Source organism: Bos javanicus, chromosome 22 (assembly GCF_032452875.1).
Source record: "Bos javanicus breed banteng chromosome 22, ARS-OSU_banteng_1.0, whole genome shotgun sequence".
Classification (NCBI taxonomy): domain Eukaryota; kingdom Metazoa; phylum Chordata; class Mammalia; order Artiodactyla; family Bovidae; genus Bos; species Bos javanicus.
Window position 1 is genome coordinate 17,819,018 of NC_083889.1, and position 24,894 is coordinate 17,843,911.

The 24,894-nt window shown below is 47.3% G+C and overlaps 2 protein-coding genes across 2 annotated transcripts in view; both read left to right on the plus strand.

Annotated features, from left to right (window-relative positions):
* Nucleotides 1-14,955, plus strand: part of OXTR (oxytocin receptor) — a 57,648-nt gene extending 42,693 nt beyond the window's left edge. The window contains exon 3 of the transcript XR_009732457.1: nt 14,588-14,955. The gene's annotated coding sequence lies outside the window, so the exon portion shown is untranslated. The remainder of the gene's footprint in view (nt 1-14,587) is intronic.
* SSUH2 (ssu-2 homolog) overlaps nt 14,610-24,894 on the plus strand; it is a 42,807-nt gene continuing 32,522 nt past the window's right edge. Inside the window, exon 1 of the mRNA XM_061396343.1 lies at nt 14,610-14,691. Coding sequence (XP_061252327.1) covers nt 14,664-14,691 — 28 coding nt within the window. The 5' untranslated portion in view covers nt 14,610-14,663. The remainder of the gene's footprint in view (nt 14,692-24,894) is intronic.

Consider the following 24,894-nt stretch of genomic DNA (forward strand, 5'->3'; position numbering starts at 1 on the left):
GAGGTTTGAACTCAGTGATGCCCAAAGCTCTCCCTCAGGTTACAGGATGCTTCAGAAAGGGAACAAGAGGGCCTGTGGCTGGCAATTGAAGATGACCTTTTGGTGGAGAGAGGGGGCCAGCCTGTGCAGAGATGCTGCACATGGATTCTGGGACAATTTTTGTAAGGGGGTTAGAGGCCCCTGACTGGGAGTATCAGGCGTGAGATCCTGGGTCTGATTGTGTAAGTTGTTTCTAGACCTTCAGTCTTAATGAATCTGGGGTTCCCTTGGAGTACAGCCAGGAGGAGAGGTGCTGGGGAGAGGTCCTGGTGGGTAGAGCTGACATCAACAGGGTTAGCAGCATGGGAAGGTACACATGAGGTCTGAGCCTCATGTGCCTCCAGCCTTGGGGAGGGAACTCTGGTGGGTGAGCCTGGGGCCAGGGAAGCGTGGGGTGGAGCAGCAGCAGCCAGTGGGTGTCTGGAGTTGAACTTTAAACAACCGAAACAAGAGCCAGCCCTGTAGAGCCCTGGAATTGGTTGATGGTAACATTTTTTGGACACAGGTCAGATTTCCCCTGGGGAGTCCCAGAAATTTGGGATTGGAGGCACATGGTACAGCAAGACCAGGCGATAACAGAGACAGAGGTGTGAGTGTCTCCTTTCAAGAGGGAAGCTCCAGGTGGTGCCCGTGCCCCATCCAGCGCTGTCTGTGGCTGTCCCTCCGGGCACACAAGTGGCCGATCCCTAGCCTGCTCTCCCTGCAGAATGCCTGGTGGGGGCCTCTGTCCTGGCCTCACCAGCTGCGCTTCTGGCCTGATCTTTGGTCCTGCCCGGGTGCACACCCCAGGGGCTCCTGCACTTTGGAGGCAGCCACAGGACTCCAGAGTCCTCTGGGTGCCTGGGCGCTTGCAGGCAGCCTGGGTGCCTTCACTTGGGCTGCCATGACACAGTGCCAGACGGTTTAACACAGACATTTAACACAGACATTTATTTCTCAGAGTTATGGAGATTGGAAGTAAGTTCCCGGATCAAGGTGCAGACTGGGTTTCAGATGGGGGCGCTCTTCGTGGCTTGCAGACAGCTTCGTTCTCACTGCGTCCTCACATGGGGAAAAGAGACAGTGAGCTCTCTGGTGTCTCCTCTTGAAAGGACACTGGTCCTCTTAGAGCAGGGCCCCCCACCCTTATGGCCTCATTTAACCTTTATTGCCTCCTTACTCCAGATAATCCCATTGGGGATTAGGACTTCATAATATGAATTTACGAGTGGGGGACAGAACTCAGGTCAGAGCACTGGGCCCGCCAAGCATGCAGGCTGTTCTCCTTGCTTTTCTGTTGCAGGCTGCTTCTGCCTCCTTAGGCTTCTCTGAGGGGCCAGCACTAGGCCTGTCCTTGCATAACCCCCAGCCTCCTAGGACTTCCTGTCTGGCGCCACCAGAACTCTTCAATGCTCAGGGTGGCCTTTGAGGTTCTGCAGCTCAGCAGAGATCAGTCAGGAGGGGATGCCTGTGTTGCCTGTGCTCATTCTGCCAGCATCCCCTAGCCTACCCATGTGGTTCTCTGGGGCTCCGCCTACTTGGCTTGGAAAGGACCCACTGGTACCTGTACCTGCAGCAAATTCCCTTCAGAAATCCCTCCCTTCCCATCCATAGGTTGTGGCAGGTGATGGGTTTGGCAATTCAATATCCTGTTCAGTCATTTTTGAAATAAACACTTATATAGCATTTTCCAGATGCCAAAAGTTGTTGTATATGCTTTACGCATATTATCTTCTTTAATTCTTACAAGGAATCTTGTTAGAAATGATAATTAGTCTCATTTTACAAATGAATTGATGGAGGCACAGAGAAGTTAGATAACCAGCCCAAAGTCACATGGCTTGTGCATCACAGTGGTGGAGCTCTGGAGTCAGGGCCTCTAACCACTGTTCTTGTGGCCTCTCAGAGGCTAGGATGGAGGTGTTAGCACCTCTCTCATGAGTGAGAAAATTGAGGCTCAAAAGAGGAAGTGACTGAACTGAGTTTTCCCAGCCCATAGATGGCACAGCCCGGAGTCTTGAGTTGAGGCTCATGACTCCAAGTCTAGTGCTCTTCCCTCCGTTCCCTTGGTTGGCTTTTGAATACTTTCAAGCACAATGAAAGTTACAGGACCCCTCTCACACTGACTGCAAACAACTTTTCTCCACAGTGGAGGCCTCTGGGATATCATGGGTGGGTTTCCAGAAGAATCAACCCCAATTCCCCACCACTCCCCTGGAGTTCATTCTACACGCATGTCTTTGGAGCTCTTGTCAAACTGAGGTCAGGAGCACCCAGCCACCCATGTCTCCATCTTTCCTGTGCCCCCTGCTGCCTGCCCTCTCCACTCCCTACCCTCCACTGTATTCACAACACTGGTACTCACACTCCTCCATCATCAGGCTTGACATTTGGCATGAACCAGGAGCTCTGGGCCACGCTGGCCGCTCTGACAGGAGCCACCATCAGAATAACGGCACCAGCCTGCTGACTCCTAGAACGTAAATCCCAAGTCACAGGTTGCTCCTCAGCCCCCTGCTCCTTCACTTTGCTGACCATTTTACATGAAGATGAGATGGACTGATTGCCGATTAACACCCACTAAAGCATTAGCTCATGACCGTCTAAAGGTTTTATATTACCTGGCATCTGCCTGATACTTCGTAAATATTTGTTGAGCTAATGGGTGAGTCAGCCTACCAGGGACATTTTAACAGAGGATCCTGGAAGATGCCAGAGCCTTCCCTGAAAGCATTAATCTCTGGTGGTGGGATCTTGGATGTCACACCAGCCACTGTGATTCAGGGTGTTCAGCTGGGTTTGGCATCCTCACCTCCCCGTGCCCAGACTCCTCCCTGACCTTAGAGGGGGTGCAGCCACTGAGTAAGATGGGTTCATTCATGCTGCATTCATAAATGCATGGCAGTGATCTCATGCCAGCACATGGTAGAGGCCACCAAAGGCCACTCTCATCTTTGGTTCATCTGACTTGTATGTCAGATGACTGCCCACAGGCACTTTGTCCCCCGATACCACAGCCTTGGATGTTGGTAGCCCTACCCTAATCTCCAGGTGGCTGGAATCCAGACAGCCAGCCTGTCCATCTGGCCATCACTGGCCATGTGTCTCACCCCTATTCCCACACAACACCTAACCACTTATGCCCTCAATTTCCACACCCTCCAACCCACTACACCACTAACACCAAGCCCGCATAGTTCCAGTTGCTTTAACGAGAGAATGCGTTTTTCTCCTTGGTTTTCCTGGAGATTGGTTCTCCCCTGCTGCCCCAACTGCACCTCTAAGCGGAAGCCCTTCTCAAGACTTCCAGACCAGCAGTTCTCGAAGTGTGGTCTGTGGATGAGCAGCGGAGCATCACTGGGAAACTTGTCAGACATGCAGATTATTGGGCTTCATCCCAGACCAGGGTAGGTCCTGGTGATCCACATTTAGATCCCCTCCAGGTGACTCTGATATAAGCTCAAGTTCAGAAACCTCTGGACAATCAGTGTTTTTCCTTTGGGAGGTTTCTGGTGAATACAAATTTCTTCTTGTTATGAAGGTTTCAAGGGCAGTTAGGCTTCTGCCAGTAACCTCCCTGTTGAGCCAACAGAACATGGGCTTTGGAGTCAGCAGGCCTGGGCTCTGACATCTGTGCTGCTTATGTGCTTAGGCAGCCCTGAAGAGGGTGGTTCACCTCTCTGAGCCTCAGTTTCTAACCCAAACAGTATTCTCTAATTATACCTCCTCCCGTGATTCTCGTGAGTCTTGAGGGAGATCACATCTTTGGAGCTGCTTTAAAAAGTGGAAACCCAGGGAGTATGGGTCACCTTATGACTTCCAGGCTTCTTCCCTGAGGGGGGCTCAGGTGGTTTCTCTTCTCTCATCTAAACAGAACTCTGGGTGCTGAAAGCCTGAGTCCCTGATTGACCAGTGTGGGGAGAGGGATGCGGGCATGTTGGAAAACTGGGCTTGAAGACAGAACCACGTGGGGTGTGAGCAGTGCTGGCTAGAAGCACCCTCTGTATTTAACTTCCCATAAGGCAGTTTTCAGGCTTCCCTGGTGGCTCAGATGGTAAAGAATCTGCCTGCAATGTGGGACACCCAGGTTCAATCCCTGTGTTGGGAAGTTCCCCTGGAGAAGGGTATGGCTACCCACTCCAGTATTCTTGCCTGAAAATCCCATGGACAGAGGAACCTGATGGGCAAAGTCCATGGGGTCACAAAGAGTTGGACACGACAGTGCAACTAACACTTAAGACAGTTTTCACTCTGAACGATCAGCTAATCCCTACCACCCTACTGAGTTAACAGCACTTTTCATTATTCTGAACTTCTTTTATTTTTATACCCCTAGAAACAGAAATTTTCCATAATGGTAACCCTACCTCTATACAGTTGACGCTTGAAAAACACAGGCGTCAGGGCACTGACCCTCCACACGGTTAAAAATCTGACTATAACTTATAGCTGACCCTCAGTATATGCAAATTTCTCTGTGTTAGATTCAACCAACCTCAGACTGTAGAACTGTTCAAACTGTTCAAACCGTGTTTCAGGGTTAACTGTACATTTTGCTTTTGCACACTAGGTATATTAAAAACATTTTCTAAGTTGTTACATAATTCTCACAATTGTCACCTTAAATGGCTCTAAAATATTCCATTAGGTGCACATGTTATAACTTACTGAACTGTTTCCATACCATGTGTGTTTAGATTGTTTTTAAATTTTTCTTTGTTGTTCTAGCATCTTTGGACATTGCACTTTTGGATTCTTTTAGAAAAAACTCCATGTATTGTGACCATTGGGCCATAGGGTACCAATAATTTTATGGCTCAAGAAGTGTTTCCAAATGACTTTCCAAAATACTCTGCCACTAGTGATATTTGAATTTACCAGTTTTCTTACAACCTTGCCATCATCGGGCATTATCATTATTTTTTCTTTTTGATTATTTAATCGATGTCATGTGACACACCATAGTTTCTACTTACATGTCTTTGGTAACTGGTGATGCCAAAAGTTTTTTCTATGGAGTTTTATTATTTCTGTTCTCTCTTGGGGACATTTCCTTCCCTTCCCCTTTATCACATTCATCTTCACATTTTAATGATTTGTGCCAGCTGTTCATATTGGTACTAACTCTCTGGTAAGTCTGTCTGCTTATTGATGATTAATAGTTTCTCCCCAGCTCAACCTGTAATCATATAACTCTGTGTACCTCTAACTTAGGATGCTTGGTAAATTCACCATGTTGCCAGAGACTGAGCATTTGGAATACTGCATGTTTAACTTGCAATTAAATGAATTGGCTTACTTCAGTCTGCAGTCTAGGCAGGAGTACGTTTCTTAGCACCTGACGTCACAGGGCTGGTGCCAGCTCTGCGGTTGGACCTTCTCTCTCCCTTTCATGCTTTCCCCTTTGCCTCTCAGTTCTTCTAACTCTTTAGCCGAGGAGGAGCCAAACAAGCATATCCTCAAGTTGACAGTGAGCTTTGCTGCCACCATCAGTCACAGGAAAAGAAATGATCGAGGGGACTGGATCCCCCTCCCGACCTGTTGGGACACTCCTGTCCCTCCCCAAAATGTCCTTCCTGGTTCCCTGGGCCCCAGGCAGGGCTGGTTGCGTCTACTTACCATTGCCTGTTAGGTCACGGAACACTGAGAATCAGGTGGAAGTTCTGACTCCCAGGCCATGGGGGTGTCTGGCTGGGGCGTCATCTCTCTGTCCCACATGCTTTTCCCTCTGGGGCTGCCCCAGGCCATCTGCACCTCCCATCGTATCCTAAGTGTGGGAGAAGGGTCAGGGTGCTACAGTCAGTGGTCGGGGACTTGGGGATCTGCCCTGGTTTTCCATCTGTCCTGCTTGTTGTGTGTCTGTTCTCAGGCCGTGAGCAGTGAGATCCTGCTCAGTCTTGTGCTCAGTGAAGCCGTGCTCTGCGTTGGTGGCCTTCACCCCTTTCCACATTCCTTTCTGTCCTGCCCTCCTTGACATGATGCTTCTAATATCACTGGACCTGGATTGCTGTGGTGTTTGAAGCTTTTGGCTGCATTTCTTTCCTCACTTTCAACTGCCACTCCTTGTTATTGTCGGCTGCCTCTAATTTCTGCCCCCTCTGAAGTCACTGTTTCTAATCCTCTGTGATCTGGGCTATCGGATAACTAACCTGGTTACAATTCTGTCTCAACTATGAGTCATGGCTGCGAGCATGGCTTTGGGGCACGCACTTGGTGCTGGCAGTAGCTTTGACTTTGCCAAAGGACCTTTTGGCTCTCTCTCCTATATTCTGAGTCATGTTCTGAAAGGTGAAATTCCCAGGTTAAGTGGCACTTCACCGTAGCGGGGTAAGTGTAAAAGTGTGGCTCCAAGGGGGAAAGGAGTGGCAGCTGAGATAGGCCCTGGCAGCGTTGCCTGTGTCTGCGAAGCGTGGTGAGTGGGGGCGGGTGGCCCGGGAGGCCCACGTTGGCTTCCTGCAACACTGGGCCCAGCTGAGTCCTCCTTTCACATCCACAGACAAGCAAATACCCTGACTCCATGAACAATCACTTCAGGCCCTAAACTCGAGTCCCATCACTTGGTGGTGGGTTATGAAGGAACAGTAGCCAGTCACCAAGGTCATAGGTCATGAATGGCATTGAAAGGGGACCAGCGTGGTTAATCCCCCGATTGCTGTGGGTGTGCCCTGAGGGCAGCCTAGCCTCACCTGCCATTTTCTGTAGCCACTGCTTAGCATCTGTGGAAGCTTCGAGATACAGTACAGTGTCTGCTTGTTTTTCTAGTAAAATTGGATTGGTAAGCACTTTCATATACATGAGCTTGTCAGATCACCAAAATATCTCTAAATGCCAAATATATATGTGTATACATCTATTTATCTGTCCATACACCCACCCATTTAATTTCAATAAGTAGTTTGTGTTGTTTGTCCTTTTAAGATTGGAGGCTTTTTAAATACCTCTAGTGTAGATACTTTACCTACATTAGCTCTTTAACCCTCACAACAACCATGTTACACGGATAATAGTATTATCTTTTTACATATGAGGGCGGTAGGCTCTACAGAAAGGGGAAGTAATTGTCCCAGGATCACACAGCAAGTGAGTAGAAAGATTGAGATTCAGTGCCAAGACAGGCTGGTGTCAAATAAAGATAAAATTTTTTTTTCTGACAGTTGCTATAATAGAATATCAAAATCAATTATTTTGATGATATCCTCTCAAGAGTTAGAATCTCCCCTATTTCTTCCCCAAAGAAATCAGAATAAGGATGCATGGATCTGCCTTTAAATTCCGTTAAAATAGTGAGATGGGATCAAAGTCTGCTGCAGCTGTCTGTGTATAGGGAGAGGGACAGAAATGGGTCCAAGGATAGCTGGATTCCTGGGGCCGCTCTGCCCCCCACAGGCCACTGCTGACACCACTCATCACCCGAGTGCAGCCAGCCCTCTTCTCCTCACTGTTATCTCCCTCCCTTCTCTGGGGGTGCTGCCTGCTGACTACAGCAACAAACACCCCTTCCCCCTAAACTTCTAAGGCTTGTATCAAGTGTGGATCCATGTTTATTGCAAAGAATAGAATATAACTTCTTCAGGATGGATTATATCTAAAAATCCTGGATAATGCCACCGTATAGCCCACCTGACTTGAAAAACGTTTCAGTCAAACATTGCGCGGTGGGAACCAAGATACTGATAAAGTCACAACTTCCCCGCCATCTCCCAGGATCCTTTGCTGCTTGCTTTGGACTCTGGTGATGGAGCTCATGCTACCGAGTGAACTGGGGCATCTTCAGGAGCCAGGAAGTTTAACTTGCTTCCTTTTAAAGGGGAAGTAGCCATGGAAGGCAATGGCACCCCACTCCAGTACTCTTGCTTGGAAAATCCCATGGATGGAAGAGCCTGGTAGGCTGTAGTCCATGGGGTCGCTGAGAGTCAAACACGACTGAGTGACTTCCCTTTCATTTTTCACTTTCCTGCATTGGAGAAGGAAATGGCAACCCACTCCAGTGTTCTTGCCTGGAGAATCCCAGGGACGGGGGAGCCTGGTGGGCTGCCATCTATGGGGTCGCACAGAGTTGGACACGACTGAAGCAACTTAGCAGCAGCAGCAGCAGCCATGGAAAAGGGGCATAAACAGAGAAGAATTACTGGGCTGAGGTGGTGGGTTGAGGTGAGTCGACCAGGAAGGAAACCACTGTGGGTCAGAAACTTGGATATAAGGGTACAGTGAAGAAATAGACAGAAGGTTTGTTTTTGGGTTTGATTTTTAAATTTTATTGAAGTATAGTTAACTTACAATGTGTTAATTTCTGCTGTACAGTAAAGTGATTCAGTTATATATGAGTGTGTGTGTGTGTGTATTCTTTTCCATTTTGGTTTCTCACAGGGTGTTGAATATAGTTTCCTGTGCTATACAGCAGAATCTTGCTTATTATCCTGTATAATAGTTTGCATCTGGTAATCCCAAACTCCCACTCCCCACCATCCCGGCCACCTTTCCTCTCCTTTGGCAACCACAGGTCTCTTTTCTATGTTTGTGAGTCTGTTCCTGTCTCATAGATATGTTCATTTGTGTCGTATTTTAAATTCCACAATGTAAGTGATATCATATGGAATTTGTATTTCTCTTTTTGACTTACTTCACTTGGTATGATCATTTCTAGATCCATACAAGTTGATGCAAATGGCATTATTGTGTTCTTTCTGTGCCTGAGTACTATTGCATCTTATCTACCCACTCATCCGTCTGTGGATATTTAGGGTGCTTCTGTGTCTTGGCTGTTATAAATAGTGCTGCTGTAAACATAGGAGTGCATGCCTCTTTTCAAATTATTATTTTGTCTGGGTAAGAGGGAAGGTTTCTGAACAGGAACTATGAACTTCAGAAATAAATCAGGGTGCAGAAGGGTTCCCCCATGTTTTGATGGGCACCATACAACAGAATGTCCCTCTGGAGGTTTTTAAAGAGATTTCTGTAAAGTTTAAATCTGTAAATATTCACCTTTTCACAACAATCCATTATTTTAACACAATCAAATAAAAAGCAAAGGGAAAACATTAATAAATGTATATATAGATACACTTATGTATCTATATATATATTTTTATGAGTAAAAGAAACCATAAAGTCAATGCCAAACAGGTTACTTCAAGGGGTGAACTGGTTTTAGAGGCAGGTGAAGTTTTTCTTTCAACCTCCTATTTGGTTTGACTTCTTACAATACTGTCTTCTACTTTTTTATTCTTTTTAAATTTTATTTTATTTATTTATTTATTTTTACTGGTGTAATAGCTGTAGACCTACAGGAGAGTTGCAAAGAGAGTCCTCATACACCCACCACTCAGCCTCCTATCATGTTAACATGGTACATTTACCAAAACTAAGCATTGATCCTGCAGCAAGGCTGCTAAGGAGAACACAGGGACTCAGATTTCCCCTATTTTCCTGCTAACATGCTTATTCTGATCCAGGACCCCATCTGGGATCATGCACTGCCTCTGGTTCTCAGGTCTCCTTGGTCTCCAGTTGCTGACTGGTCCTCAGCCTCTACCAGTCTCCTGTGACCTTGACCATGTTGGAAAGCGCTGGTCAGGCATTTCGTAGAGTGTCCGTCAGTTTAGGCTTGCTGTTTCCTCGTGTTAGATGGATGGTGGTGATGGGTCTGGGGAGAGAAGGCTGCAGAGCTGAGTGCCCTTCCGGTGCCTCTGACCGGGGTGCATGAGACGGGTGTGTCTGTTCCCACTGAAGCTCGCCTTGGTACGTGGTATCCGCCACTTCTCCACTGCAAGCTTGCTGTTTCTCCCTTAGTAAATAGTAAATAGTTGGAGGGGGGGATTCTCCGAGGTTATCGAATGCCCTGTTTCTCCTTCATCTTTCACTCGCTAGCCTTAGTATTTCTTGGTGGACCTTGCAGCCATTATGGCTGTTCCGGTGCTCTGATGGGGGCTTCTGTTTCCCCCACTCCTTCTCCGTTTGTCAACTGGAGTTCTTCTGAAAGGAAGAGTCATCACTTCTCTCCCATTTATTTATTTATTCAGTCTTTTTAAATATGAGTTTGGGCTCATGGGCATTGTATTTATTTGTTGGGCTATAGTAAAATAGTACAGCTACTTCTTTTATTGTCCCAGTTGTTCCAGGTTTGGCTGGTGGGAGCTCTTTCAGGTTAGCTCTTGTGTCCTCTTGACATGATATACTATTTTTATAAATTAAACAGTACAGCAAAGTACAGATAATTAAAATCGCTTTTCAACTGCTTTCTATTATGTTGAACCAGTGTTCTATTCGAATGGGAGAGGCTGCTGAGACTACCATTAAGCAGCTCAGCTTTATTTGAGGTCCTCAAACAAACCTTTAACAGGTCTGGATGGAATTTTTTCTTCCTTTTTTTAATAGGGCACAGTTCTCTTCTGCTACTGTGCTAGAATATAGAATCAGGAATTTACCTAGCTTATAAACAACTGAAATAGTTTTTTAAAAATCTAAACAGAGAATGACAGGAACTTAATGTTGTTGAAGAGAATCATGAAAACCATGACTCCTGAGTGTTGCCAGAGTGTTTCTTGATTTGGAGAAAAAAATTACAAATAAATTCCAGGGTATTGTTTTGTCTGGTTTTAATGGTCAAAGGCTGAAATGAGGACTTCACAGAGGAAAGAACATTTCGGGTTAATTCATCACCAGTAAAGGGAAATTGTTCTTGTTGCTTGTTTATGCATGCTGTGCTGTGGTCCTTAGCGCTGGAGACACCTCTTACATTGGCAGTCTCTCTGAAGCGTTGCCAGAATTCTTTTAGGTAATGAGCTTAGCTAGGAAAAATAAATAAGATTTGGTGTCTGTTGATGCCATTTTAGCAGTGCTAGGTTCAAGATCAGCATCTGGGACAAAAATCCAAGGGAAGATTTGTATTTTAGGATGTCTAAACACTGCCCAGTATGTGATTGGAAAATTCTGTGAGGGCAGCTTCAGACTGGCTGTTCAGGTAGCCAGCTGGTGAACAAGAGTTTGTTGAAACATCAGGTTATCTCTTACCTTTTTGTGTGAAGATTTGAGCCCTAATCGCAGAACATCAAGATTCATTTTTTTTTGCCAAGGGATTAACCTCAATGAAATTAATGAAAGTCACAGTCACCCTATTTTTGGAATACCCAGGGAAAGACTTTTTCAAACTTGAATTTCAGTTTATACAGTTGTGCCTTGATACCTCCAAGGTGTTTGTTCCAGGATCCCTGACTGATATAAAAATGCACAGGTGCTCAAGTCCCTTATATAACATGGTATAATATTGGCATATAACCTATACACATCCTCTCGTAAGTCATCTTTTAAATCATCTCTAGATTAGCTACAGTATCTAACACAATGTAAAAGCTATGAGGAGAGTTGCTAGTGTGTGACAAATTCAAGTTTCGCTTTTTGGAACTTTCTAGAATTCAAAATTTTCTTTCAGTCTTCGGTTGGTTGAATCTGTGGATGCAAAACTTTCGGATATGAAGGGTCAACTAAACACATTTTTTCTGATATTGTGGCTGAAGAGCACATTTGAAACTCTGTAAGGAACCCCTTTCTCAGCAGCATTCATTCTTTGCCAGATCTCCCAGAGGTATTACTGGAACTCAAGCTTGACTTAGTAGCAAAGACAACATACACCCACCTCAAACTGACTTTGGGTGGTGAGGTAAATATTCTCTCTCACTTTCTGAAAACAAGTCAGCATTTGTTGTACACTATTTCGCCTTTTTTTGTCAACATAAAAAAGTGGCATGCGACAGCCTTGATGTTGGAATGAATCTTGGTGATGTTTTAGCGGCCACTGTTGACCTAAGAGAGAAAAGCTGGGGCAGGCTAGCAGATTGGTAGCATGTGAATAAAATCAAGGTTCAGTTTACCTTTTAGGGAAAAATAATTTTGATCTAAACTTTCTATAGCCTTGGTTTGTTTTTAGTAATGATATACAATCTGTTTAGAGACTTTAAGAAACATTAAGGAAAGCAGGTGTTTTGGGGTTTTTTGGGGAGGTATTTAATGGAAAGGTGTGCATGTGTTGAAAGCTGAGATTCCCATAGAGATCTCTGTGGTCTTGCCCTACTTCTGACATTCTTTGAGAGTTAAGCTTCTTTTTTTTTTTTTTTGCTTCTTAGCTAAGATTTGTCTCTAAGTCAGAATGGCTTTCCTTTGAATTGGGGGATGTTGTAGAAGTTGCATTAAACTTCAGTTTCCACTCCCACTCTCTTCTCTTGCTCCTCCTCCAGTCTTCTCCCCCTTCATTCACCTCTTCCTTTCCTTCATCTTCATCATCTTCCTTCCCCTCCAGTGCCTTTTCCTCATTCATCTTTCTTCCTCTTCTTTTTTTTCTCTTCCTGTTGTAGCAATTGAAGTACACCCAAACTGAAGTGCTTGCAGTTAGCGTCTCACCCTTTTGACAATAAATGGTCCAGGGCATTGACACAGAAGGGTTTTCTCAGTTGAATGTGGAGCAGAAAATCTGTCAGAGTAGGAGTGGGGAGAGGAGATGTGTAGGTGGCGGGGATCTGCATGTGTGGGGCACTTCTTAGGGGAGGCGTTTGTAAAGGTGGGTCAGCAGGTGCTAGATGCCAGGGAGAATCCAAATTCAGTGTTTTTATGATTCACATCCAGAAGAGACTTCTAGGAACTGGAAGATGTCTTTCTTGAGAAATGTTTCAGAGTTGGATGGATGTTGATCTTGATAACCTGTCCAGGTTGTCTTCTGGGTGCCTTAATTTGCTTTTCTGTGAAATACGAGCATTGATCTTGGCTTTTTCCAGCAGGTTCCTGACCCACTGTGGGTCAGGGGAGGGCAGCCTGGGTCAGAGGCCACAGCATGGGGAGAAGCCAAGGTGCTTGGGCTATAACCAGGCTCTGCTGTTTCCTGGGTGTGTCATTGTCAGTGTGCAAATCACTTCTGAAGATCTCAGTTTCCTCATCTGTGAAGTGGGAAAGTTTGGTTTCTCAAAATGGGATGCATTAACTCAATTCAAAATTGTGTCCCCTCTTTCCCCCACGCTCTCACCCCTGACACAGCACTTTTGGCTCTATGTTTTTTAAAAGCAGGCCAACCATAGTATCTGACAAAAAGCAGTTTCTCAGAAATACTGTTTAATGAATGAATGTATGGATGAATGAGTGCTTATAATCAGGGCCGCCAGGTATGGCTGGGCTTTACACAACTCCAGGGTAAAGGGACACCTCAGTTCATGAAGACTGCGATGGGAAATCGTGACCCAGGAGTTGTGCGACATGGTGGCCTGCTCCCAAGGGACAAGCATTTCATGACCTGGAATTGCCAAAGAAAATGTGAGGCTCTTGGAAGATGTGTTTTCCTTTATGCCTCTCTGCCTAGTTTCATTTTCTAGAAGCTGCAGAGCAACTACGTGGATTCTCCATCTCTCTCACCTTACAGAGTCACTGGTCTTGAGTGTTTTCTGGTTAGCAGCAGCCATGGGGCTACATGACCTGCTAAGAACCTACAGCTGGACATCCCGATCAGCAGACACTTAGCATTAACAGAACCAGAAGAACTTATGACATAATCTGATTTTTCACTTTCTTCTTTTAGAAGCTGTATTTTGGAAGCTAAAGAACTAAAGAACCTCTCACTTTCTAATCCAAGAAAATATTGATGCTTCAGGCAGAAAGCAAATTCTTCATCAAGTGTATTTAAAAGAGAACAATACATTCTTAGAAGATGCATAATTATTACAATTTTGTACGAGTTCATCTGTGTGCCTTTTATAGTTACCTCATGTGTCCCAGCGGTACTCAGGGGACCCCATTCTTGGGAAACACTTGTTAAGTTGTGGACATCCTGTGACTTTGGATGGAGGCTTTTATCACTTAATAGATTCATACCGCCCCCTGGTGGACATCCCTGCTCAGCTCGACCGTGAAATTCTCGGGCTTGAGTGAATTGGAAATGGCCTTTCCAGCCACACTGCTGTGGTTCCTGCATCCCACGACCTTCTTAATTTTCTCTGTGTTTTCTGTTTATTTCTCACAACTTAACCGATGAAGCTATCAGAGGACAAAGAATGAAGGGAGGGTGGAAGTCTGGACCCAGAGTTAAGAGTTTTGGTTGCAGGCACTTCTCCAACTCAGCAGGTGGCATTGCCAATCTGCCTAACGTCTGCTGTTCTGTAGGTCAGAAGTGTGGGGAGAGGTGATTCCCAAGGCTCCTTGTAGCAGCATAATGCAGTGTGGTGGTGTCTGGTCAGCCTGGGTTCACATCTGAGCTTAGAACTTGAGTTCAAGTTACTTCACCTCCATGAGCTTTAGCTTTCTGATCTGTCACCTGGGGATAATGATGATATGGCCGTCCTGGGCATTATGGTGAGTATCAGACAGGAAATGCATGCAAAGCCCCAGCTCTGGGCCTGGTTAGCTTGTTAGTATGCTCAGTTTGTGGCAATGGCTGTTTTCCTTCATGCCATTATGATCTTCCAATGATTTGGTCCTGAAAGCTTGGCTGCTGAAGAGAGCAAGTCAATTTCTAAATGAGAATAGGAATAGTAGCACAGTGCTTATTTAGCATTTGAAAAGATTCTAACAGGATTTATTAATTTATGTTTTCTAGTGGGTAGTGATTTGTTTGAAGAAATGGAGTCAGAGCCACCCATCGTCAACCACATGGATGTCGTCACATCCCATCTATGAATGAAGATGCGGTCAGAGACCAGGGTCAGTGATGTAAGAAATTACATTCACCTGAGCCCCGATCAGGGGATGAAGACTGGTGGATAATGGTGTTCTCTACCTTTCACAATACAGCTAAGACTCTGCTCCCTGTTCCAGAGCAGAGCCAGGCAGTCTGGCCCCTGTGCCCAGCCTCCTCCTCCTTCTACATTTCTGTTGTCTCTTCTGTTTTGCTAACACATATAGTACTTGCTATTTATGTGCTGACCTGAGTACTTTACAGGAATAAAGTAATTTCATCCTTCTGACCACCATGTGAACTAGTTCCTGTTATACCCCTTTTACAGATGGGGAAAATGAGGCTCAGGAGAGAATTCTGTGCCTTGCCATAGCCACCAGCTAGTAAGAGGCAGGACTGGACACGGCCTGCTCTCTTCCTTCTCCTTGATCCTGCCTCCCTTTCTCACGCCCATGCATGGCTAAGGGTCCCGTGGGCTTGGGGGAACCAGTAAGTTTCTTTATTACCCATCAGCTCCTTCACAGTTTCTCTTAGTAATATCATTGTGGGTCCTGGTAGCCACTGGAAGGCACCCCAGAAGGAGGGACCACGTCAGGGCTCTGATGATGCTCAGTCCTGATGTTTGCCATCAGGAAGGCAGAGTGACACCAAGGTTGGGCATATCACAGTCAGTGCATGCCTCTTAGGTTCTGCTGGGGGATGGTTCTCCTTGGGCCTCTGGTGTTTCCCCGTGGCTGGTGCTTCCCCATCTGTCCTGTTCTCTGGACGATCTTTACTAGGATATTTGTACAGCAAACAGCCTTGCTAAAAGAGAGAGTCTTCCTCTGGAACAGAGAGCTTACTGCCCACTATAAAATATTTGGGTTTCTGTAGCTCAGTGCTGTTCTCCTGTAATGCAACCCACTGTGTGTACAGGTGTTAGTGTGGTTCTCTTTATGTGGTCCTGTGGGGACTGGAGCTTCCCTGGTGGCTCAGATGGTAAAGAATCTGCTTGCAATGTGGGAGACTCAGGTTCAATCCCTGGATCAGGAAGATCCCCTGGAGGAAGAAATAGCAAGTCACTCTAGTATTCATGCCTGGAGAATCCTCATGGACAGAGGAGCCTGATGAACTAAAGTCCATGGGGTCACAAAGAGTCAGACACGACTGAAGTGACTTGGCATGGCACGACATGGGGACTGGGGCTTAGGAAACGGGCAAAAATGCTACACTATTGCTGTGAGTGATAAAATTCTGTGTCTCTGATCCAGGAGTCTCCTGTCTTCTGGCAGCATCCATGAAAATGTCAGGCTAACTAGTGAGCTGGTAAGTAGGCATGTCTCAGACCTTTCACGGGTTTTGAGGTATTCTAGGCTATCAGATCAGATCAGATCAGTCGCTCAGTCGTGTCTGACTCTTTGTGACCCCATGAATCGCAGCATGCCGGGCCTCCCTGTCCATCACCAACTCCCGGAGTTCACTGAGACTCACGTCCATCGAGTCAGTGATGCCATCCAGCCATCTCATCCTCTGTCGTCCCCTTCTCCTCCTGCCCCCAATCCCTCCCAGCATCAGAGTCTTTTCCAATGAGTCAACTCTTCGCATGAGGTGGCCAAAGTACTGGAGTTTCAGCTTTAGCATCATTCCTTCCAAAGAAATCCGAGGACTAATCTCCTTCAGAATGGACTGGTTGGATCTCCTTGCAGTCCAAGGGACTCTCAAGAGTCTTCTCCAACACCACAGTTCAAAAGCATCAATTCTTTGGCACTCAGCCTTCTTCACAGTCCAACTCTCACATCCATACATGACCACTGGAAAAACCATAGCCTTGACTAGGTGAACCTACCTGCCCTTAAAAGAGGTGGAGGAAAAAAGACCCCTGAGAGTATAACACAAGCATTACAAAGGTGGATGCTTTCTGAGTAGGAAAAGCAAAGACTTTCAGAGGATATAGCCTGTGGGTGTGGCTTAAAGGAGGCAGAGGGTTTTGATGGGCTCAGAAGCTGGGCAAGGGTGTTCTGGGCAGAGGGGACAGAGTGAGCAAAGGAAGCAGGTATGAAAGCCAGGGTGAGCTCAGGGGACCCAATGCGGCCATCAGGAGCGCTTGGACGGCCGCACTGGACAGCTTCCTCTGCCATTCTGGAGTCACCCTTCTCTGTGCTGCTGTCTGCCTGGGCGGCTGGCCAGTTCCTTTACTCTAGCAGAGTTGGCTGATGGGAGGTACCAGTGGGAGGTCAGGCAGTGAAAGGAGACTGAGGTTTAGGGTATGGATCTTTCTGGCATAAAGTCACTGTTCCTCTCCTGAGGCTTCTACCCAACTCTGTGCTCGTGGCTTCCTCTATACCCTGTCTGCCCTCGCCCTTTCAAACCTCGTGGGTGATACCAGCTCCACAACAACTAGCCAGACCACACTGACCATGTGGTTCCACCGCCGGCCCCCTGTGAAGAGTCATCCCCGTGGGAACACACACTTCTTCCTAACCTGATTTGGGTGGGCCAGTCTCCCTCTTGGGACATGACTGATAGAGCGGCTGATGGGGACAAGGATGTTAGGTCCCGTCACGGAGGGAGTGTCATGAGACCTGACCAAGAATGGTCTCCTAGCTTCACCTAATCAACCTCCATTCTTCCTGTAAAGTCCACTCAGGTGACCCCATCCCTGGAAGGACTCCCAGGACCCCTGTGCTCCCCCAGTCCATGGCCTTGATCGGCTGCATTTCATCTGCCACCTCCCCTGAAACCCCCAACTGTAGGTGTTTAGTTGGTTTCCATTTCTCTCACAGTGCATGCAATGGATGTTTGCTGAGTGAATGAAGAAATGTATGGATGGATGATGTGTGGACAGAGGGGTGAATATCATCCTATGTCATTGGAGGTTTGGGGACAGGGGAGTGATAGGGACAGAAGCACAAATGCAGCCTCTGCCTTCTCCCTGGGAAGACAGCATATGGGCATGTGATGTCTCTAACTGTCAAAGACCACCTCTGCAGAGGTGCCTGGCACACACAGTGGCTGTGTCAGGTGGTCAGACAGGAAGACCCTCACCTGCTCTGAGCTGGGAGAAATCAAGGAAGGCTGCCTGGAGGAGGTGGAGCTGGAGCTGGGCAGTGTAGGGTGGTGTCTTAACTCGCTGCTAGGACAGAACACCAGAGACCGGGTGGCTTAAACAACCAATGTTTATTTCTCACAGTTCTGGAAGCTGGGAAGTCTAAGATCAAGGCACTGGCCCATCTGGTGCCTAGTGAGGCCCTCTTCCTGGCTGTGTCCTCATTGGAAGAAGAGGCTCTGTGGTGGTTCCTGTTAGGGGACTGATCCCATCAGGGGGCTCCATCTTTATGACCTGATTGCTTTGCAATCGCTATCACATTGGGGGTTCAGATTTCAACATATGAATTCGGGGGAAGCATGGAGACTGCAAGGTAGGAGGAGTCAGACTTCCTAGGGCCTTGAACTAGGGAATTTGGAATTTATCTCAGAGGCACCAGAAAGCCATTGAAAATGTACCAGTGCAGTTTCTTACTTAAAACAAAGAAAACCAATGAAAGTCAGGCTGGAGGAAGGAGTGTCAGATTCAAAGTCAGGCAGACCTGAATCCAGCCTTGCTGATTATTCTCCTCTCCAAGCCTCAGTTTCCTTTTCTAGAAAATGGGACTTGTAATAGTTATGCCCCAGGGCTGCTACAAAAGAATAATAGAGTGAAAGCAACATGCCCATCAGGGTGCTGTGTGTGTGGAAAGTGCTGGAAGATGATGAAGATGATGATTCCTACTGCAGCCTTTTTGTGTTTTGTTCTGTTTGGGGAACGAGCTTTGACAATCATACGCATTGTCTGCAGTGGTTTTGGCTGTTATGATTGTGGATAATAGAAGGAGGAATCATGCAGCCGTAGAACTCTTTTTTTTTTTTTTCTGGCCTGAAAGAATTAGCTAGTGGACTATTATTACCACTATCTGGGGCCTTGACCCTGGGGCCTGGCAGGGGCTTGTTTTTACAGCCTGAAATAGTCTGGCATTTGCCTTTCCAGCGGGCAGGCTGCCAGGTCAAAGAGTGTGTAACCACCCAGCCTAACAAAACAAAACTATTTTTACCTTGGGGGGCCCAAGAATGCATCACGCAGTTCACAGGCCAGCCCCACCCGGCCCGGTGGCGCGAGCCAGTCGCCAGCACAGGCCGGCCGGTCTCCTGCAGGCGTCAGTGGGCCCCTTGGGGACCAGTTTCCCTGGCAGGGAGGCAGGTGTCCTATAAAGTCCCAGAGTGGCCCACCCCCACCTTCTCTCAGCTGGGAACTAGGAGACCAGGATTCTCACTCGGAGAGATTCTGGAGACATCAGGCAAAAGGCAATGGAAATAGATTCAGATCAGATCAGATCAGTCTCTCAGTCATGTCCGACTCTTTGCGACCCCATGAATCGCAGCACGCCAGGCCTCCCTGTCCATCACCAACTCCCGGAGTTCACCCAGACTCACCTCCATCGAGTCAGTGATGCCATCCAATCACCTAATCTAATATGAATCAAAGCAGTACTACTGCAGATAGTAATGCCTGCCACTTATTGAAGTTCTGCTGGGTCTCAGGCTTTCCAAGCATCATCTCTTATCTTATAATATCATAGGGGTATGTTGTAATATTTCTATGGGGTGTGGCCCCCATTTTTCCGATGTGGAAACCGAAGCTCAGGGAGGTTAAATATCACTTGCCCAGGGTTAACCAGATAGGAAGCGGTTTGACCCCAGGCTGCTGGCTGGGCTGCGCGGTGAGTGTCCCTCTCACCTCCCTTGTTACCGGCCCTCCCTGCCAGCGGATGAGAACGGGGAGGAGCTGGGGAGCTAGTCCTTGTCCTGGTCTTTCCCTGACCCAGACCTCACATCAGTGGCTCCTTCGTGCCTTGAAGTTTTTATGGAGAGGATAATGCTTGTGCTCCTGGCCGTGTAGGGCTGTGAGAACAGGGAGGATGGAAAGGTTTAGCAAGTGACAGCAACATGTTGATTTCAGCCCAGAATGCCCCCACACTGAGGGCGTGTGAGTCACCATGGCTGAATCTCCAGTGGACTGGGGTTGAGGGGCCCGGGTCAGAAGCCTGCAGAGCTGAACCTCCAGGCTACCCTAGTGAAGTCCAGAGAAGGCTCATCTTTCTCCCTCCCTCTTCTCTTTTTTACTTCCTCATACCCTTTTTTCTCTTCCTCTTTCTTTCCTCATTTTCCTTTCTTTACTCCCCCACCCTTCCCTTCTTTCGGTATCCTGGTAGGATGTAGCAGAATGGTCTGCCAGCAGACAGACACCTGGAGTAGATGTGGCAGCATGGTCTTTGGAGTCTGCCTTTGTTCCCCCTTCCCAGCCATCTACTTCGCATCCTTCAGTATACAGCTCCAACCTCCCCTCTTCCAGGCAGCCTTTTCTGACTTCTTTCACATGGGTTCCCTTCCACCCGACCTCCTGTCATATCCACGCTCTGTAAATACAGGGCACCTCGGTGGAAGTGACTTCTTAGTGATAAGAGACAATTCAAACGTCCATGCCGAGTCTTTCCAACTGGATTAAAGTCTCCTTGAGGGTAGGGGCTGAATCTTACATTTCTTTATGTCACTTTACATCACTCCTCTGCCCTCAAATCTTCAATGATTTCTTACTGCATCAGGGTCAAGTATTCATCTATTTATCCATCCGTCTGTCCATCCATCCTTCCATCCGCCCACCCATTGTTCATCCATTCACTCATCTAACCACCCACCTGTCCATTCATCCATCCATCTATATACCTGTCCACCCATCCATCTACCCATCCATTCTTCCATCTACCCACCCATCTGTCTCTCTGCTCACCCAACTGTCCACCCACTCACCCATCTGTCCATCTACTCAACTGCCCATCTGTCCACCCATCCATCTGTTCATCTCTCCATCCATCTACCCACCCAACCATCCATCTACCTATCCATCCATCCACCCATCCTTCTACCCATCTGTCCATCTACCCACCCATCCCCCCACCCGTCCATGTACCCATTCATCCATCCACCCACCCATCCAGTCATTGACCCATCTATCCATCCACTCATCCATTTATCTACTCATCTGTCCACCAACCCATTCACCTATCATTCACCCACTCACCCACCCATCTGTCCATGCACCCATTCAATGAATACTTACTGAGTCCAGGGTTAGAGATGTGGAGATATATTAGCCTGTACCAAGGAATCTTGATAAGGAGGGAAGCAGTTACAATGTTAATTGTATTGGATGTAAGGATGATAAATTTTATGAATAAGAAGGTTATGAGAGTCAGAGAAGCCCATACTCTGCCACTTCTCACCTGTAGGACTTGGTCGAGTCAGTTCCTTCCCTGGGCCTCAGTTTCCTCATCTCTCCAATGGGGATAGTGGTAGTTCCCCTCTCACTAGGTTGAAGTGAGGACTCACTGTGCTGATGCGTGTGAGGTGCCTGGTCCTCACTCTTTTTTTTGCCACATTAGTTCCTCACAGGCAGGGGCATGTGGGGGTGAGATCACTGTGGAGAAGCACTGGCTGCCTGTTGCTGGTCCAGGGGAGCTGAGAGTTTGGGAATTCGAATGATCCGTCATCAAGCAGGTTGTGAGCACTGTGGTCCCAGAGATGCTCTGAATCAGACTTCAACTTGATCAGTCTTTTTTATTTCTCTCCTGCCTCTGGTCTGTAAAATACATTTTTAGGGAGAGAGAGGGAAGTTTCCCCTTTCGCTGGACGAACCCCAAGCCTCACCTCACAAGCAGAGAATCTAAAGCCCATAGCAGGACAGCAGAACCTGCTGGGGTCACGTTTAAAGTTCAGATCCAGATTTTGGTTCATCTATTAATACTTGCTTTTGCTCTTGCGAGGAGGCAGAGGATGGCAAAATCACCAGGGGTCAGCTCTTTGCATCCCCCGATTCCTCCCATTTTCTGGAGGACACTCCTTGCCACCTTGGTCTGCATGCGCCATTCCACAGCTCCCAGCACCGCTTCAATATCCTTGGAAGCTTTGGAATTGTGTCTTCCCAGTGAATGGGGGGAAAATACCTTCCCTCTTGAGCAGCAGCCCAGCTACCTGAACAGAGGGACCCTGGATTCTGGACAGGAATGGTGGCAGTGTGTTCCAAGAGGTTTCCCAAGCGCTATTGGAATAAACGCTAACATTTGTCCTGGGCCAGGCCTTTCGCTGCCTTTCCTGTTAGGCTTGTTGATGGGAAATGAGCCTTTGGAGATGAGAATGGGGGAGGGTGTGTATTGCCAGAGCTGTGAGTTTCTCAGTTCTGAGCCTGAATATGAAGCAAGGTTTGAGATTTGTACTTATCCAGGCTTTCTCTCTCTTAAAATTTTATTCTTTTTTACCATTGCTGAAATGGGATACAAATTATTATTAAAAAAAAGAAACAAAACCAACAACCCTGTTTTTTATAATGGCACAGGTTTATGTTTAGTTAGAAAAACAGCCTTTGAAAATGCAATTTCCCCTGCTCCATGATAGTACCAGGGGAAGGAAAAAAGTGGAGAAATCTGAACAATCCCCCAATGTCCCGAACTTGAAAAAAACCAGAGTGTACTTTCAGAACCTCTGTCTGTCTGTTTGCCTCTCTCACCTCTACCGTTAATCAGGGATCCAAGCCTTGTACTTTAGAAACTCTCAAGCAGTAAGTTGAACAAATGCTGGATGGTTATGAGGCTGTATCATCAGGCTGCCCAATTTTCTCTAAACAAAGGGGCAGCAGTGTTTTCTCTCTGCACCATCAGCTCCAAGTGTCAATCAGAAAACTGGCCTGAGGCATGATTTGGGATTCCACGAGGTTTGTGTGCATAACTAAGTCCAAGTGAATATTTTCAGGGAAATGAAGTAAGGATAGTGGGGACTCTTGGGGCAGGTGTGGGAGGTCAGGGAGGCATACTGTTGGCACTGCCTCTGCCATGCCCTCCCTGCAACCTTGGGGAAACCACTCACCGTGACCTTGGATAGTCTGCTCACTCACTGTGACCTTGGAGAGGTCGCCCACTGAAACACTGAGGTGTTCACGTTTCCCCCCTGAGCCCCGGCACCTCATTTTCCTGTCTGAGAAATGGAATAGTTACAGTAATTCTGTTTCTAATCAGTTTATCCTGTGGAAATATGTCAATCCAGGCATATGTACAAGGAGTTTTTAAAAATTGCATTTTTTTTTTTGTAATTGCAAAAAGTAGGAAACAATTTTAGAGTCCATGAAGAGGAGGATGGTTGAATACATCACAGTACATTCCTACAGTGGAATGCCAGGAAGTGTTAAAGATGGCCAGGGATAATTCTTACAAATGTAATATTAAATAAAAGAAGCCAGACACAAATGAGGTCCAAATCATGAAAGCCCCAGCCATGCTAATGTGATGATATTTGGAGGTGGGACCTTGAGGAGGTGATTAGTATTCAGTGAGGTCATGAGGCTAGAGCTCCTGATGGGGTTAGTGTCCTGGCAAGACGAGACCAGAGAGCTTGCGCTCTCTCTCTACCATGTGAATATCTCTCTACCATGTGAATATACAGCAGAAAAGGTGGCCATCTGCATGTCATGGAAAGAGTCCTCACCAAAGCCCAGCATGCTGGCACCTGCATCTTAGACTCCCAGGCTCCGGAAATGTGGGAGATAGATTTCTCTTGTGTGAGCCTCCAGGCTAGTTTTACGGCAGCCTGAGATGACTAATGTACATCCCTGTTGTATGAATTCAAGTGCATGAAGTTCAGTAACAGGCACACTGAGCTTTGGTGTTACAAGTCAGGGGAGTGGTTACCCAAAAGAGGCACAAGAGGGCTTTGGGATCTGGTCCTGTTCTATCCTTCATCTGACTGGTCGTCACATGGGTGCCTTTACTTTGTGAAAATTCACTGAGCCTTGTGTTTTAAATGTGTACATTATTATGGTGCGTGTTATATTTAAATGAAATTCACATAAAGAAAAAAACCCCCGCCCAATTAAAAATGATGATCAGTAAGAGCAAAAGGCTCATGAACAGTATTTCAGTCATTTCTCTGTTACTGGTATTGAGCCCCGTGTCTGGACTGAACCAGGGGTGTGGGAGGGTCAGCGGAAAGTGAGAGGGGTGCAGCTAGAAAAGCTTTGGGGAGTTAGATTGAAAACTTAGACTCTGTTCCATGGCGACAGGAAGCCACAGAAGATTTGAACTAAGAAGCTTGTGAAGTGTGGCAGAAAGGAGCTTTCAGTCCTTCCCCGTTTTCCCCTTTCTTCCATCTTGCCTTCCGGGAAGAGGGACTCTGATCAGTATGAGTAAAGGCAGAGCCTTGGCAGACCTTACGAGCAGGAGGTTTCGTTGTGCAGCGCGGCCGCTGTTAGTGACACAAAGGTTTGCTGGCCTCGTGGTTGTTTTATTTGGAGGAATCCAGGGTCTTGTGGCTGTTTTATTTGGAGAAGTCTAGAGCCAGTGAAGCCCTTTACATTCCGGATCCACAAGGTCGCCGAGCCCTTCCCAGAGCACCTGAGACCGTGGGGTGTCAGGGAGGCAGCGGTGCAGAGGCCGGGGATCAGGGAGAAGAGTCCAAGGTGGGTGGGGTGGGTGACTCAACTGGAGAAGGGAAGAGTATTTTGCAGCTTTGTCTGGGACCTGAGCTACTCGGGGTCGTCTTCTCACGTGCTTTCCCTCTGGGATCTGGTGGTGGTCACCTCAGCCCCGGGGTCATTGAGGAGCATGCGTGTGGTGTAGACCCATGGCCGCTGGCTGGTGCTGCAGAGCAGATGAGAGGGGCCCGGGTCCCAGGATGGAGGCGTAGTGGGGGCCGGGATGAGGAAGGTGTCCAGAGATGGGGGGAGGAGAGATGGGCAGTGGGTGTCAGGGGCGAAGAGAGGCGAAGTTGAGGATAACTAGAGGTTTCCAGTTTGTGTGGCTGGGGGGTGAGTGTGGGGATGGTGAAGCTGTTGGGCCAGAAGAAGCTGAGGAGGGAAGGGCTGGCCTGGGGAGGAAGGTGATTAGATTGGGGTTGTGGCCACAAGTCCGTCCTTGCTCAGGGTGGTGTCTCCAGCTGACACAAGATGGGAAGCCCAATATGGAGGGGGACGAGGAATCATCTCTGCCACTTTTGGCCTTGAGGGAGGCACCTTGGTGTGCCTGCTCTTACTTATGGCTCTGGCGCCTGTAGAGGTCTCTGCCAGGGTCAGAGCTTATCGCTAGTGATGAGTGAAAAGCACCCAATTCCTGTGCCCCACTCTGCTCCCAACTCCCCTAATTCCTGCACCCCACCCTGCTGGCAGCTCCCTGCAT